Below are 13040 nucleotides of genomic sequence, written 5' to 3'. Positions count from 1 at the left end.
GGAAGATGTTGTGGGTTGGCAGTTTTCTATAATCATTCATCTCTTTAAGAGTTGCTGTTGAAACACCTCATGCTGCAACGTGAGTTTTTATTGCATTTTTTTGGAAGTTTCTATATGATTAAATTGAAACTTCAGGCTTTGGAGGAGAGGGGCTTTGTCTGCAGTGCAGAACTGACCACCCCTGTAGTAATCGACATACATAGATGTACTAATGGTAAGGAGTTCTCTCTCTCTGATACAGAGCTTGTGTATACCAAGAATGCTGTTACTTTTTCTAACTGAAGGCACCAAGAGCTGCCTAGACAAGCATAAGGCAGTTCTGCTTGCCCACGGGGCAGTGCGCTGAGCTTCCTTTAAATATGCCGCTCAGAAAACCTGTGTGACACTGAAGGCATAAACGTGGAGCCCTGTAGTGGAATGCATGCCTGAACTCACTTCACTTCTGCAGCAGGTCCTTTCCTTAGCAAAGGACAGCCACCCCCTCCTTACTGCCAGTTCTGGGGGGGAACGTTAGATGGACAGTGCTGGTGGTTGGGGCTCTTTTGTAACTTATTTGGCATACCAGAATAAAAAATGCTGAGCAAGTCTGAGAATGGCCTCCACAAGGTACTCCCCTCAGTGGGCTAAGATGCCTTAATTCCTACTGTTCCTAGATTCCAAAGAATCTAAATGCAAACTCTTAAAATAAAGTGTCTGGTTGACTTGGATGATGCATTTGAGTGTTACCAGAGGGAATAAAGCTGTTGAATCGCTCTTTAGAATCAAAACTAATCGCTAATATTCTGTTTTCTTCCCAAAAGGCCCTGGAGTCGCCGGTTACCTTACTGCAGGGACGACATCATCTGTAATGCCCAATGTACCACCCCCGGTAGACAACGAAGTGGGAGATGTCAGTTAAGGACTGGAAATTCTTGTGAAAGAGACAGAAAGGCAGACTGGCCAGTGGCGAGGAACAGCACTTTCCTCCAACACATTGAAGTGAACTTACTGCCTTTCCAAGTGGTTAATGACAGTGTTATTCCTTTTTCTATGACTGTTTTGTTGGGTTGTTTTTTTCAGGAAAAAGTCAGTGATTCTATCACACTGTAACACACGAAAGCACTCTGTGGATCAGCTGATATGGGTACACAAGAATTTTTTTTCTTGTTGTACATAAGCACATTTTGTTCCTTTGTATTTGTTTACAAGACTGTGAATCAAACTTTCCTAGTTTTTGTATTTTATGAATTAGCATGACTGGAGTTGAGCTACAGTCTAGAGGAATTGGGCTAAAATCACTTTGACCTCACCGACCTCCCGAAAAGGGCACCCCTCCTTTTCCCAGTCTGATGTGATCACTCCCATTGAACATGACTTGCAAAGGGTTTATCTCTGCACCAGTTCACTGATGTCCTTAATCATTAACATTATCTTCTTCCTGAGAACAAACAGCATTAGACATTCGTATGTATAACGGGCTTGACCAAATTGACAAAGCTTCAGCAAAAAAAAACCTTAAAAAGTTGACATGTTATGTAAGAAATTAGTGTAATTGTGAAATGTTCTATACATTATCCAGTATATAAAAACTTTCTATATTGAGTGTACATTATACAGATCATTCATATGTACATAAAATTTTAAAATAAAGGGAATTAAGAGCCTTGTTAATGAGATAAAGGTGGTGTTCTTATGTAGCTGTTCTTTGAAGGTGCGGAAAAGGAGGGTGGTCAGAGACCTTAATTGGAGTGTGGCTAAATTGGGTTCCTGGGTGTTCTTCCTTAGAAGAACATATTGTGTGGATTGTGACAGCCTGGAGCAGAACTCCCAAACCACAGGTAGTGGTACTTGTATTTGAAATGCACTTCAGCTGCTGACTTGCTGACATTCCTAACTTCCTAGGAAACATTCTTGGCAGGACACAAGAGGAAACAAAGATGGATGGAAATATAAACAATAATTACAGCTTTCTCAAAAGAGATTATAATCTTGTTTTTAGGTATAATGAATTGATATAAGGTAAGAAACTTATTTGTGGAAAGCTTCCAGTTCTAGGTATTCTGGAACTGTACCACCCTGCCTGACTTCAGCAGCCTGTGCTGGAACCCCCTTCAGGTGAACACTCAGCTCTAGGCTCAAGGACAGAACTGGCTGCCCTCTCATCCTGAAGACTGAGCCAAACAGGGTGCCTGCTCTCCAGGCTCCAACGCTGTGCTAGGGTGGTTGGGTTGGTCATGCAAAAAGGAAACACTTGTATCCTTAAGTTAGTTGTTGATCAACCCTGTGTAAGTTGAAAAGCAACTGTCCTACCTTTATAGGAAGTAGAACTGCCAACGGCGCAGTATGCTGTGATCTGCCTGGTCCTGTTACTGTATGAACAAGTTCCCTCCTAAGTAACTGATGTCGAGGAGGATAGGTGCTCAGCTCTGCTCTGTAACACCAACCTTTTGAGAACTTCACAAAGGTGTACTGGGTATAAATGGCAGAGCCTGTTTTGGCAGCAGAGGAGGCCATGAACTGCCCTGTGCCAGTCATGGCGGGTTCCAGCCAAAACTTCAGCTCCTCAGAGGGGAAGGTGCCACCTATGCTTTGACATATTTAAGAAAGGGTGGGAGCGGCTGGGGCCAGGAGATGGGAGGAGGCTTGTGAGGATGCACAGAAGGAGACATGAAAGGTGCAAGGGAAGACAAGAGGGGCACCTGTAAGGAAAAATGTGAGAAGATGGATTTGGAGAAACAAAGCAGAGGAGTAAGAAGGAAGGAGTAGCAGACAAACCGCTACACACTGGCTGCAGCCTCCTGTGCTGCCCCCAGCCTTGCTTGAGGGGAGGTGGGGGAAGGACTGAGTGTAGCCTTAGTGAAAAGGAGGGCAGCTGAGAGCAGGAACTGGGGAGGAGAGAGGGCTGCACTACAGCTGAGCTTTGGAAAGGGAAAAGGCAGGCATTACCTTAAGTGTTTAATTGTCATTTCAATAATTAAAAGTTTATCCTAGCTTGCAATAAACTAAATTGGGTGAAACTGCTGAGTCAAAACTGCTTTGCCTACAGTACAAGGATAAAGAGGGCTTTGGCTCAGCAAAACAGCACTTCAGGCCTGTTAGAAAATAGATTTTATTTAGTGTTATAAAGAACCCAGACAAATTCTGGTATTTACATGGCATTGTGCAACTTTTTAAAAGCAAGCCTCTGATTATTAAATGTAAAAATTACAAGCAGAGAGAACAGGTATTGCTTCAAGCTAGAATTAAGTTTTTGTATTAATCCAATTTTAGCTTAAACATTATTGCACTGAATGAAATCTTTCCTAAATCCTCCATCTGTTTGAGAGGGCTTTATGCTGACGTTAGATTTTTGCAGTTAGCTGCTTTGACTGGTCAAGCAGTTCCCACCTTGCGATTGTTGAGAGGTGAACTTCGTCCGGCCCATCTGCCAGGCGTAAGGTCCGCATGTAAGCAAACCTGTGTTGGAAGAGCTGAATTAGGGGTAGATTCCTAACCCTGCCACAGCAGCAAGGCAGCCTGACAGCAGGAGTTCCCAGCACTGGGTTTGCTATAGCCATCCTTTTAACAATAGGCTCTTTGAAAAGGGCTATCACACAGGAGATGATACTGCAGCAACAGCATCGGGGCAGGGCTGAGATGTGTGGGCTGGAAATTCTGAAGGCTTGCTTCTCCCCAAGGCCAGAAGGGAGATGACTGAGACTTAGAAACAGATCCTCTGTGCTGCTGATAAGAACTATTTTAGGTCCAGTGCCAGCTTTTTTTTTTTTTTTTTGTAAGGGTAAAGCAATGCAATTGCAGTGGAATTGTATTATAAAAGCAATTTTTTGAAGCTATAGAGCTTAGGCATATGGACCATTATTTCAGGCTACCTGAGGTAAAACAGCATGTACAGGGTGTTATAAAATGATCTTAAAAGGAATGCTTAGACTCTACAGCTCAGTCTCCCTTACTCACATAGAAGCCAAAGGAAAATCCTGGGAAACTCCAGCTCCACCACACACTTGGATTGCACAGTCAATCACCTTAAGCACAGCTCGAGGGACAACCACTTTGGTCATGGCTACCTGTAGGTAGAAGAGAACTCACATTATCAGTAATAGTTTCATAAGCAAGAGATAGATAAATATTTATCTAACACTTCTACTGAAGATCAGTATCTCACAGTGCATTCCTTCCTCTTTGGATTGGGCTGTTCCTGTTCCCAGGGTAAGATAAAACTGTTCCCAGTCTCCCAGAACTATCTCATTGTGTTCAGACAAGCAGGCAATACTTCTTCAATTTTTTCAATATTTCATCAGCCTGATCTCGAAGTTTTTAACTGAGAACGCTTTCCAATCTCATGACAATCAAAAGCACAGCTTAACTTCATGTTGAAAATATGATGGCCTTATGTTCTACCATTAGAACGATAACATTTAGCAATATGTTTTAGCTTATATTTCAGCCGGTTGAATGCCCAGGTATTGCATCCCCAAGTCCTAGCCTCAGGCTGCCAAAGTAAAAAAAAAAAATTACCTCTTTTCTTGCTTTTCTGTTGCCCAACATGTCGATGGTGCTGGCTGTTTTTAGCGTGAGCAGTCGAGCCTGTTCTATGCTAAGGCGGCATTCAGCAATCCAGTGGGCAACAACTTCCTGCAGAAACCAAAGCCAACAGGCAGAAAGTCAGTAAGTGCTGCCCAGCCTGTCTGGGTAAACCTGCCCTAAGGAAGATGCCCCTATTCCTCAGCATGTTCAGTCATTTAGAGACACCCTTGTGCCAATTCAAGCTAGTTTAATGCATTTTATGAAATATAAATAGGAAAGAAAACACTTATCTGTAAAAATACTAAAGACAGAGCAGTTCTTTTCCTGGCAGGAAAGAGGATAAATGGGAAAAACTCCTGATTCTGGCACACTCCCCTGTCTGCTAGCCATTTTCCTGAACCCCTTCAAAGCCTTCGTTTTACTCCCTGCTTTCCTTTACCTGCTACCACAACTCACAGCCCTCTCTGTGTGCAACATGCCCCAGTATACAAAAATTGGGGGGGTGAAAGAGGAGCGGAATCGGTTCTGTTTTGCTTAAACTACTGCTGGTGGTGTGTCACGCACCCAGGCACACAGCTGCAGGGTGGTGCCTGCTGCCTCTGTCTGTTTGCATGGATAAATTAGTAGCTCCCTTGATCCAAATGAAGTTATAGTCTTGGCAGCCCTTCCCTGCTCCTCTTAGCTAAGTCCCCTCTGCAGCCAACATACCACAGTAGAAAAAAACCACTCCTTATGCTTGTCAGTGCAAAAGCTGTTTGGAGCCTGAGCCAGCCTCGGGCACACACTCCTGCCCGGAGCGTGGATGTTGAACCCGAGGCAGCTGCAGGAGGCACGAGCAAACGTGCAGCACTTGCTTCAGTGCAAAGTCTGGGGGCTCAGCTTAGCTCATGGCAGCAAAGTTGGTCTGAACCTGGGTGGAAGTGTTCAGACATGTTCTTCTGTTGACGGCTCCTGGGGGTGTAACTGACTGACATGTGGGCAGTGGTGACAGCCCCTGCCTGTCACCCAAGGCAGCCAACAGCCTCACCTCTTCCTCAGCTCTTCCAGAGCTGTGAAGAACCTAGGCTGGCTACGCAGCTGGCCCCCGGGGTCTTGCCTGTGCCTTCATCAAACATCAGTTTTGCTTTTACAAGCTTCTGAGAAATAGAGTGCGCTTTATCCAACTCATTAATTCTAGGTTATGGTCATGAATGGAAGTTTGGCAACGACATGACTGGAAAAGGGATACATAAGATCATTCCTTTGGGATCTGTACAAACAATTTTCTATAACCTGTGCCAGACACTAATTCAGTTTCCGCTTTCTGTTGCCTTTACTTGTTTTTTCCAATAGTCATCCTATCTTTTGGGTAAGACTGAGGAACACTTGAAATGTGATAGGCCAATACTAAATGCTGATAGTTCCTATGAAAAGCAGACTGTCAGCTTTTTATTGTTCTAGCAAACTCCCTCTCATGAAACAGCATTTCAATTTCAGAGCAAGATAAAACCAAAAATCCCAATATGGCCTTGGTTTGGTCTGTATTTTCATAAGTACTAGTAATTGATCAGAGAAGTAAAATTTTTAGTCAAATTTAGACGCTTGGGTGTCTCCAGTAATCATGAACTAGGTGACATGTCTAGGTGACAAATTCAATACACTCTGAAGCCACCATTTTTGTGTAACTATAGAAACATAAGCTGTATGCCTGAAAAAATACCTGTCCAAACTGATCAGTGAAAGGAGAGAAAAAAACATGGTGACAAAAATCTGTATTCAAATCCAGCAAAGGATATTCAATTCATTGCAAGGAAAAAAATCTTCTTATAGTGAAAACCGGGAGCCTCGCCATGTGATTTTTTCCCTTGCCACCTGAGGCATTAGGAATAGGAATTCAAGGTCAAGGCACATCTGTTGCAGTGTCCATTATTAGCATCACAAGCTTCTGTGTGGGGAAAAACCAAGGGTGACGTCTGGAGCATGTGAGTTGAGACAAGAGAGAGAACATGCTTACGTGGTGATACAGTTTCTTCCCAAAAGCCTCTCTCTGTGCTGCGCGCTGGCACATTATCTGTAAAGCGGTTTCAGCTGCACCAATGGACCTCATGCAGTGATGAATACGGCCTGGCCCAAGCCGACCTTGAGCTATCTCAAACCCCCTGCCTTCACCTGGTTGGAAAGAAAAATAGGCACATGTAGACTCTGATTCCTGCTTGAAATGATCCATGGCTCTGAGCAGTGGCCTCATAGCACCAGAGCTAGAAGCAAGCTTCTTAAAAGTTTATTTTGCAGAACTGTTGCTTGTTTACTCCAACTAGATCTATATTGACACACTGTTAATGATACTTAACGCAGAAAGTACACTCTAAGCAGGTTTCTGAGAGGGTTTGATTTACCTGATGTAATTTAAATATTGTTAATCTTACATTGAAAAATACATCTGTGAGATTTGGTATGAGAATTTGGGGGAAGACTTTTGAGGTTTCCAGGTCCTAGGGCTACTCAAGAGAGAAAGCTCTTTCAGGAAAATAAAAATAGCAGAGAGGAAATACTATAAATTCTGATTTCTTCTAAGTAAGAAAAGTAGAGCAAAGTTCTCCCTGCAGAAGGTCACAGTGCTGGCCTGCTCATTCTTTCTTTTTTTTTTTTCAGTTCTGCCAAGTCTGCAGGCACCCAGGCTCCGATGGCCATGGACTAGAGTAAAACGCTCTTTTAAAAAGTCTGTAAAGTCTACGAAAACTGTTTTTTGGGGAAAAGAACACCACTGGCAGTTTCTGCTTTGCTCTGCCTCAGGGAAGTGATTTTTGCCCGACAGCTACAGCTCCCCTGCTTCCTTCAATCACCTTTCTGCTCTAAACAAGTCATATTCAAGCAGCAGGTAGACCACTAAAGGATGGGTGGGCTCCCTCTTACAGGTGTTTGAGACTGGCTCAACCAACCATAGCTGGACCCACTGTATCTAAGGAATCCCCCATAAACTGTTTACAATGACTTACAGTGATTCATAAAATAAACCACCATTTCACAAACCTTGGTTTGTTGCCGTGTGTATTAAAAAAAGGAATTAATACTGAAACTCACCCAGTATTATATTGGCAACAGGCACTCGCACATCATTAAAGTGTATCTCAAAATGTCCTCCGTGGATCTCATCTACAGGGGCAGAGAAAACACAAGAGCAGGGTAAAATGAAGCAGGATAAAAATACAAGGCTTCAATTCCTAACCCTTTTTCTATATATGCATTTTACTGATTTATTTCATATACCATATTTATTAGTATTATTGCAGCTTCTGAGACTGCTAACAAATTAATACACACAAAGCTGATAAAGATTATCACCTACCCAGGTAGCCAAACACTGAGAGGGGTCGTATCAGCTTCAGCCCTGGAGTGACCATGGGAACAATGATCATACTGTGCTGCTCGTACCTGATCAAGACAAAACACACAAGTTACGATTAACTTTGAGCCGCCCTTCTGTCCCCTCCCTCCACTTTTTTATTTTCTATCCTCAATTTAGCACTCGTATAAAGCCAAAGTTGAGATTTACCTAAACTGACTGTAGCCCTCCTGCATGCAGCATGGCATGCATGCTTCAATGCTCCTTGAATCACCAGTCAACAATTAAAAATGTACTACTGGCATCTAACGCACCACGACCAAAAAACTACTACTACTGTCACTTCTGTGCAAGTACTTCTGTATCACCCAGTCAATTCCCCCACCCCCTTCCTTTTTTGTTCTCTAAATGTGTTTATCATCATCATTATCATCTTGGCTTGCCTATAGTTTAGGAAAAAAATCCCCACGTTTAAATTCCTTCAGAACATTTAAGGTCAGTTATTAGTCACACAGAACTGGAGGTGACATCCCAGGTCTCTGAGTTCAGTCTCCTGGTTCTAGCAAGTGCAGTATCACATAATCTCCTCCGTGAACTTCTGTTCAGTTTCCAAGAGCTCAACAGATGCCATTATCTGTAGAGCCGGCGGACAAACCATCCTGTATGCTGTAGGCAAGTTACTGTTTACTTCTCAATGGAACCTAGCCAAATCTGAAAACTTAAGATAATCTTATCAGTGGAATTTGGGCTAAATCCAACTTAGAGATATAAATGTTCTTTTGTATCGCAAGCTGAGTTATTTCAATGGAACCAGACACAAAGCATTTTATTCATTACTTGCGTAAGTTTTTGTAAGAGGCAATTTTAGTTTGGTAGTAAGAGTTGAACAACATATTTATTTTAAACAAGAAGAGGGAAGCATTATATTTACACATACGGGAATGGAATGAGTAGGTCTGATTAAAGATGTGCAATGCTCTCTGCTAACACAACTTCACATAATGAATATCCTGTGTTTCAAACTTAACTTTCTGTAGCTACAGATAACTTTGTGAAAACCACAGTAGATCACTTCAGGGCTCTGATGTGCCACTTGTGCTCATTCTGTCCACAGAAGCTCTCAACAGTTTTGGTTTTATTATCATTTAAGCAAGCAATTCTGCCTTTTGCTAATTGTTTTATATACTAAATAAATAAGTCATAAGCCAGAGAGAGCTGTTGACTGATGCAGACTAAAACTAATGCGACCAAGATAAAGTCAGTGAACCCCCAAAAATGTCCTGATCCCATTCATCGCACAGCTGCACAAACACTAGAGCTAGTGCAATGGAGCGGGGAAGCATGCCCATGCCAGCTGGTGACAGTGGAAAGGTTGGGAGGCTTCAGTCATCAGCAGCTGACAGCAAACCAGGAGCTTGGTCAGCAACATTTTTCTCTGAACAGACACGTGCAGAGGTTTAAAACTCCCCTGTAATTCACGAGCACATCCAACTGATCAAGGAAATTAATGGTATTTCACTTAACAGATTTTTTGCAGGCAGTGACCCCTCCAGGAAACAAGTTTAAGGTAACTCTTTGAATCTCCTAGAAATCCTTACCTGGATGCTGAGGAGTTTTTGGTTTTGCCCATTACAATTGCAACTTTGCAATTTGGGTTCCCAGCACCTTAAAAAAGTCACAAACACAAAAATCGTTTTCAGTATAAAAATCTCCATGTAGAATCAACTGAAGTTTCATGAAAATAAATCTTACTCCCTTCCTTTCATGATACAGGAGCAAAAGCATGCAATCTACTTCTATGTTTATACTGAGTAATCAGGCTGAAACAAAATACATCTTATTGCTTAACATGTAAAAGGGAGTTGACTTGTGGGGAGAGGAACAATGAAAAGCCAAATATCAAAACCCTCCAGGATCCAGCTCCACCATCTGTTGGTATGAAAAGAGAACAAGAAGGTACTTGAAATGGTATCTAATTACTTCTGTCTCCATCACAGCTAGGCAAGTAAGTGTGACACAAAAGCACACCTGAAGGTGAGATACTGTCTTGACTTTTCAAAAGTAAAACTTCTTAAAACTATAAAGACTGGAGGATCTATGTGGGGATGAAATGCTGACCACATTATAACCAAATTACACCAAAAAGGCTATCAAAGGGTTACCATGATGACTTTGCTACTACTTCAGCAAAACTTCTCAGGAATGAAGGGGTTTTTTTCCCCCTTTATGCAAATGATTTTAGTTTGCATTTCAAAGAAAGATCTGAGTGGAAATCGTTACCTGAAAATAATCCGCTAGCATTTCCAGCCATTGATAACATTATTTGAGACATGTCTTTGCAGCATAAAGCTACCATTTTAATGTACAGGTCCTAAAAGAAGATTCTACCATTGATTAAAAAGACATCTTATTTCTAAGCGCCTTAATCCCCACTATCTTTTTCTTTAAAGGTTTCTTAGTACCAAAGCATGCTCTCCTTCCTTTCAAAGTCTCACACTGACAATGAAGCTAGGGAAAAGGAGGCAGGATTATACCTGACTTATGTAACAATCAGTGCATTTTTTTATTGCTATCTCAATGCACATGACAAGCTTCGCAGAGATTTAATTCAGATTTGATCTGTACCAACTCGGTTGGTTTTGAGGTCAGAAACAAAGATGACTTAATTTCACTGGCAGCTGTTATCACAAGGTTTGGGAGCCTCTGGTCTAGACAGTACAACCACCTGGCTTCGAGTTGAGCTACCTCCTCCTAAGAACAGCCACTGTGGTGGCTGGGAAGTAGGACAGAGATTTATTTAGTTTTGATAAACACTGCCCGTTTTGAGGGCCAGACTGCTGGCTGTTTACTTTCCTCCTTCGCAATGTGCTATTCATCCACTGTTTTCCAAGTGGGGTTCTATTTGTGGCCCACGAGCTGTACAATGCTAATGAGCTAAAATATCTGAGTGAAAACCTTGCATGGAATAAATCAGCTTGGTAAAAAAAAAAAAAGGTAGATCTCAAACAGTTGGCTCATTTGGGTAACCGCAACAAGCAGGTGACCAACCCCAAAATAACACAGCATATGCTTTGCAATATACTACCCTGCAAAGAGAAATGCTATACTCTTAAGGGGTATTTGACTCTTCTCCTTCTCCACAAAAGGTAAAGAATTGCACAAGTGGTGTTTTCTAAACCACATTTATCTTGAAGTGAGGTTTACAACAAAAGATATTTTGACTTGCTTCAAAAAAAAAAAGGCAAATTTCACCTTGTTGCATGAAAAAAATCAGAAGCAGCTTTCATATTGAACTTAGTGAGGAGTTCACTGAGAACGAGACATCTGGTTAGATGCTCTAAATCATCAGTACAAGTTTCTGGAAGGCAAATGAATACCTCCCTTTCATATGTACTTTTTCCCATCTGAACACAGCAAAGGAAGGCAGATTCCTGGCCTTTCTGCTCCTTAGAGTCTGAAGTTCTGAAAACCCAAAACAAATTTTATGCAGCTTTGACCCATAAATGCCAGAAAGAAGTTTGGGTCTAATGCAAGACTCTGAAAGACTCCAGAGCTTTGGAAGAAATGCAGACTGTCTGGATGGAATCAATCCCTCATGTCTAAATAGCATTTTTACATTACTTACAGAATTCAAAGAAGCTGCTGGAGGATGGAGGGAAGAGTCAGAGAAGCCTGTCATTTTGGCAGGAGTTAGAAGTAGTTTTGCAAGAAATTCACAATTGAGCAAATAGAAATACTAAAGATTTTAGAAGGTCAGTTTTAAGTATATTTCCATATTGATAAGATTTTAAATAGCTTTTTCATATATATGTCTGCACAACCGGTCCAAAACTTTTAAATCACAATGCTGCTACATTGGGAAACATTATAAGTTTAGCTAATATATTTATTTTTTAACACTTCATGGCACTCACATAGGCAAAGACAATGATATTTTAAAATGTGCTTAGAGGGTGGATCACAATCCTATCATCAGAAGCCTGATCTTTGCTACCAGGGGGTGCAGCATGCTTAAGATTACTGGCCTTCACACAATAAACTTATACAGGTTCTTTCTGGTGGAGAGTACTAATGTGGCACAGACATGGACAGTACAACCTTTACTTAAAGAAGCTGCCACATGACCTGGTTTCAGAAGCCAATAGCACTTAATTCTTGCAATCTAGTTATCTGATTTTCAGCATCCAGCCTTCAAATTTTTGGCTAAGGCAGGATAATCTACTACTTGAATGCCCCGAATACCCATGACTCTTGCCATGTTGGCTGCTGCACCGGTGAGCCAGGTGGGTTACCTCTCTCTGCTGAAGAACAGGTGTCTGTGGTGACGTTACAGACTTGGCAGCTTCCTAGAAAGGCACTGATAAACACATGTTCTCGACTCTCCCACAGAAGAAACTGGACTGAGTAGGGTGGATGGCAGCATGGTATTGATTGTTGTAACATGGGGAGCCTCTAACGGAGAAAAAGGGAACCCCAAGAGCCTGCAGTAATTTCTATCCACTATCTCATCTTCTCCAGATAACACTGCTGGGCATCTGCTTCACATATGGTAAAGATTATAACGTAGCTGAGAGCAAATTGGCTACAACCAGTAAAGACAGAGACAACACTGGGGTTCTGCAGCTGATCAGCAAGGGCTACGCAGTCCTGCCACTGAATGTGGCTGTGAGGCATTCCCAGCTAGAGCTCACAGCCTCAGATGGTGCCAGTGAGAACAGCTGCTCTCAACAACATTTAGGAATACTTTTCTTCCTCACCTTCACCCCACTTTTACACAGCCACAAGCGCTTCTTAATTAAGCAAGATCCGTTGTCATTTTGCACTCACATATTAAATAATGTTTGTTATTTTTGAGTCTATAGGGCCATACTGAAATCTAGTATTACACGACAGGATTACTTCTGTACCCTGACTGGAAGTTTCTATCCTCCCTGCACCCTGCAAAGTTACGAGCAGCTGAAGCACTGTAATAAACAGCACAGGATTTTTACATGAACTGCCTTCCCACAGGGCCTCTTAGGCACTGGTAACACAACCGGCTTTTCTACAGGCAACACACAGAGCTATTTCCCTGGGAGCTTTCTCAGTTCTACCCTGATTATTCTATCTTGTTGGAGACCATACTGAGACAAAGCCCATTCAGAACTGAGAGACTCACTTATTTTAAAGAGATACAGCTCAGGCCTCTAAGCAACAACACGACTTACAAGAAGCA

General features: G+C 42.1%; 2 protein-coding genes across 5 annotated transcripts in view; one reads left to right on the top strand and one right to left on the bottom strand.

Annotated features, from left to right (window-relative positions):
• The window catches only part of DNAJC13 (DnaJ heat shock protein family (Hsp40) member C13), a 59549-nt gene extending 57890 nt beyond the window's left edge, over positions 1–1659 (top strand). For all 4 annotated transcript variants that reach the window (XM_068405521.1, XM_068405520.1, XM_068405518.1 and 1 more), the window contains one exon: positions 801–1659. In XM_068405521.1, the coding sequence (XP_068261622.1) occupies positions 801–898 (98 nt within the window). In that variant the 3' untranslated portion in view covers positions 899–1659. The remainder of the gene's footprint in view (positions 1–800) is intronic.
• A 1405-nt stretch (positions 1660–3064) lies between these two features.
• ACAD11 (acyl-CoA dehydrogenase family member 11) overlaps positions 3065–13040 on the bottom strand; it is a 32875-nt gene continuing 22899 nt past the window's right edge. The window contains exons 14-20 of the mRNA XM_068405428.1: positions 9424–9490; positions 7829–7914; positions 7564–7635; positions 6497–6651; positions 4495–4611; positions 3934–4043; positions 3065–3435 (exon numbers count right to left, since the gene is read on the bottom strand). Coding sequence (XP_068261529.1) covers positions 3321–3435; positions 3934–4043; positions 4495–4611; positions 6497–6651; positions 7564–7635; positions 7829–7914; positions 9424–9490 — 722 coding nt within the window. The 3' untranslated portion in view covers positions 3065–3320. The remainder of the gene's footprint in view (positions 3436–3933; positions 4044–4494; positions 4612–6496; positions 6652–7563; positions 7636–7828; positions 7915–9423; positions 9491–13040) is intronic.

The sequence above is a fragment of the Nyctibius grandis genome, chromosome 7, assembly GCF_013368605.1.
Source record: "Nyctibius grandis isolate bNycGra1 chromosome 7, bNycGra1.pri, whole genome shotgun sequence".
Taxonomy (NCBI): domain Eukaryota; kingdom Metazoa; phylum Chordata; class Aves; order Nyctibiiformes; family Nyctibiidae; genus Nyctibius; species Nyctibius grandis.
This window is presented reverse-complemented; position numbering and strand designations above follow the sequence as displayed.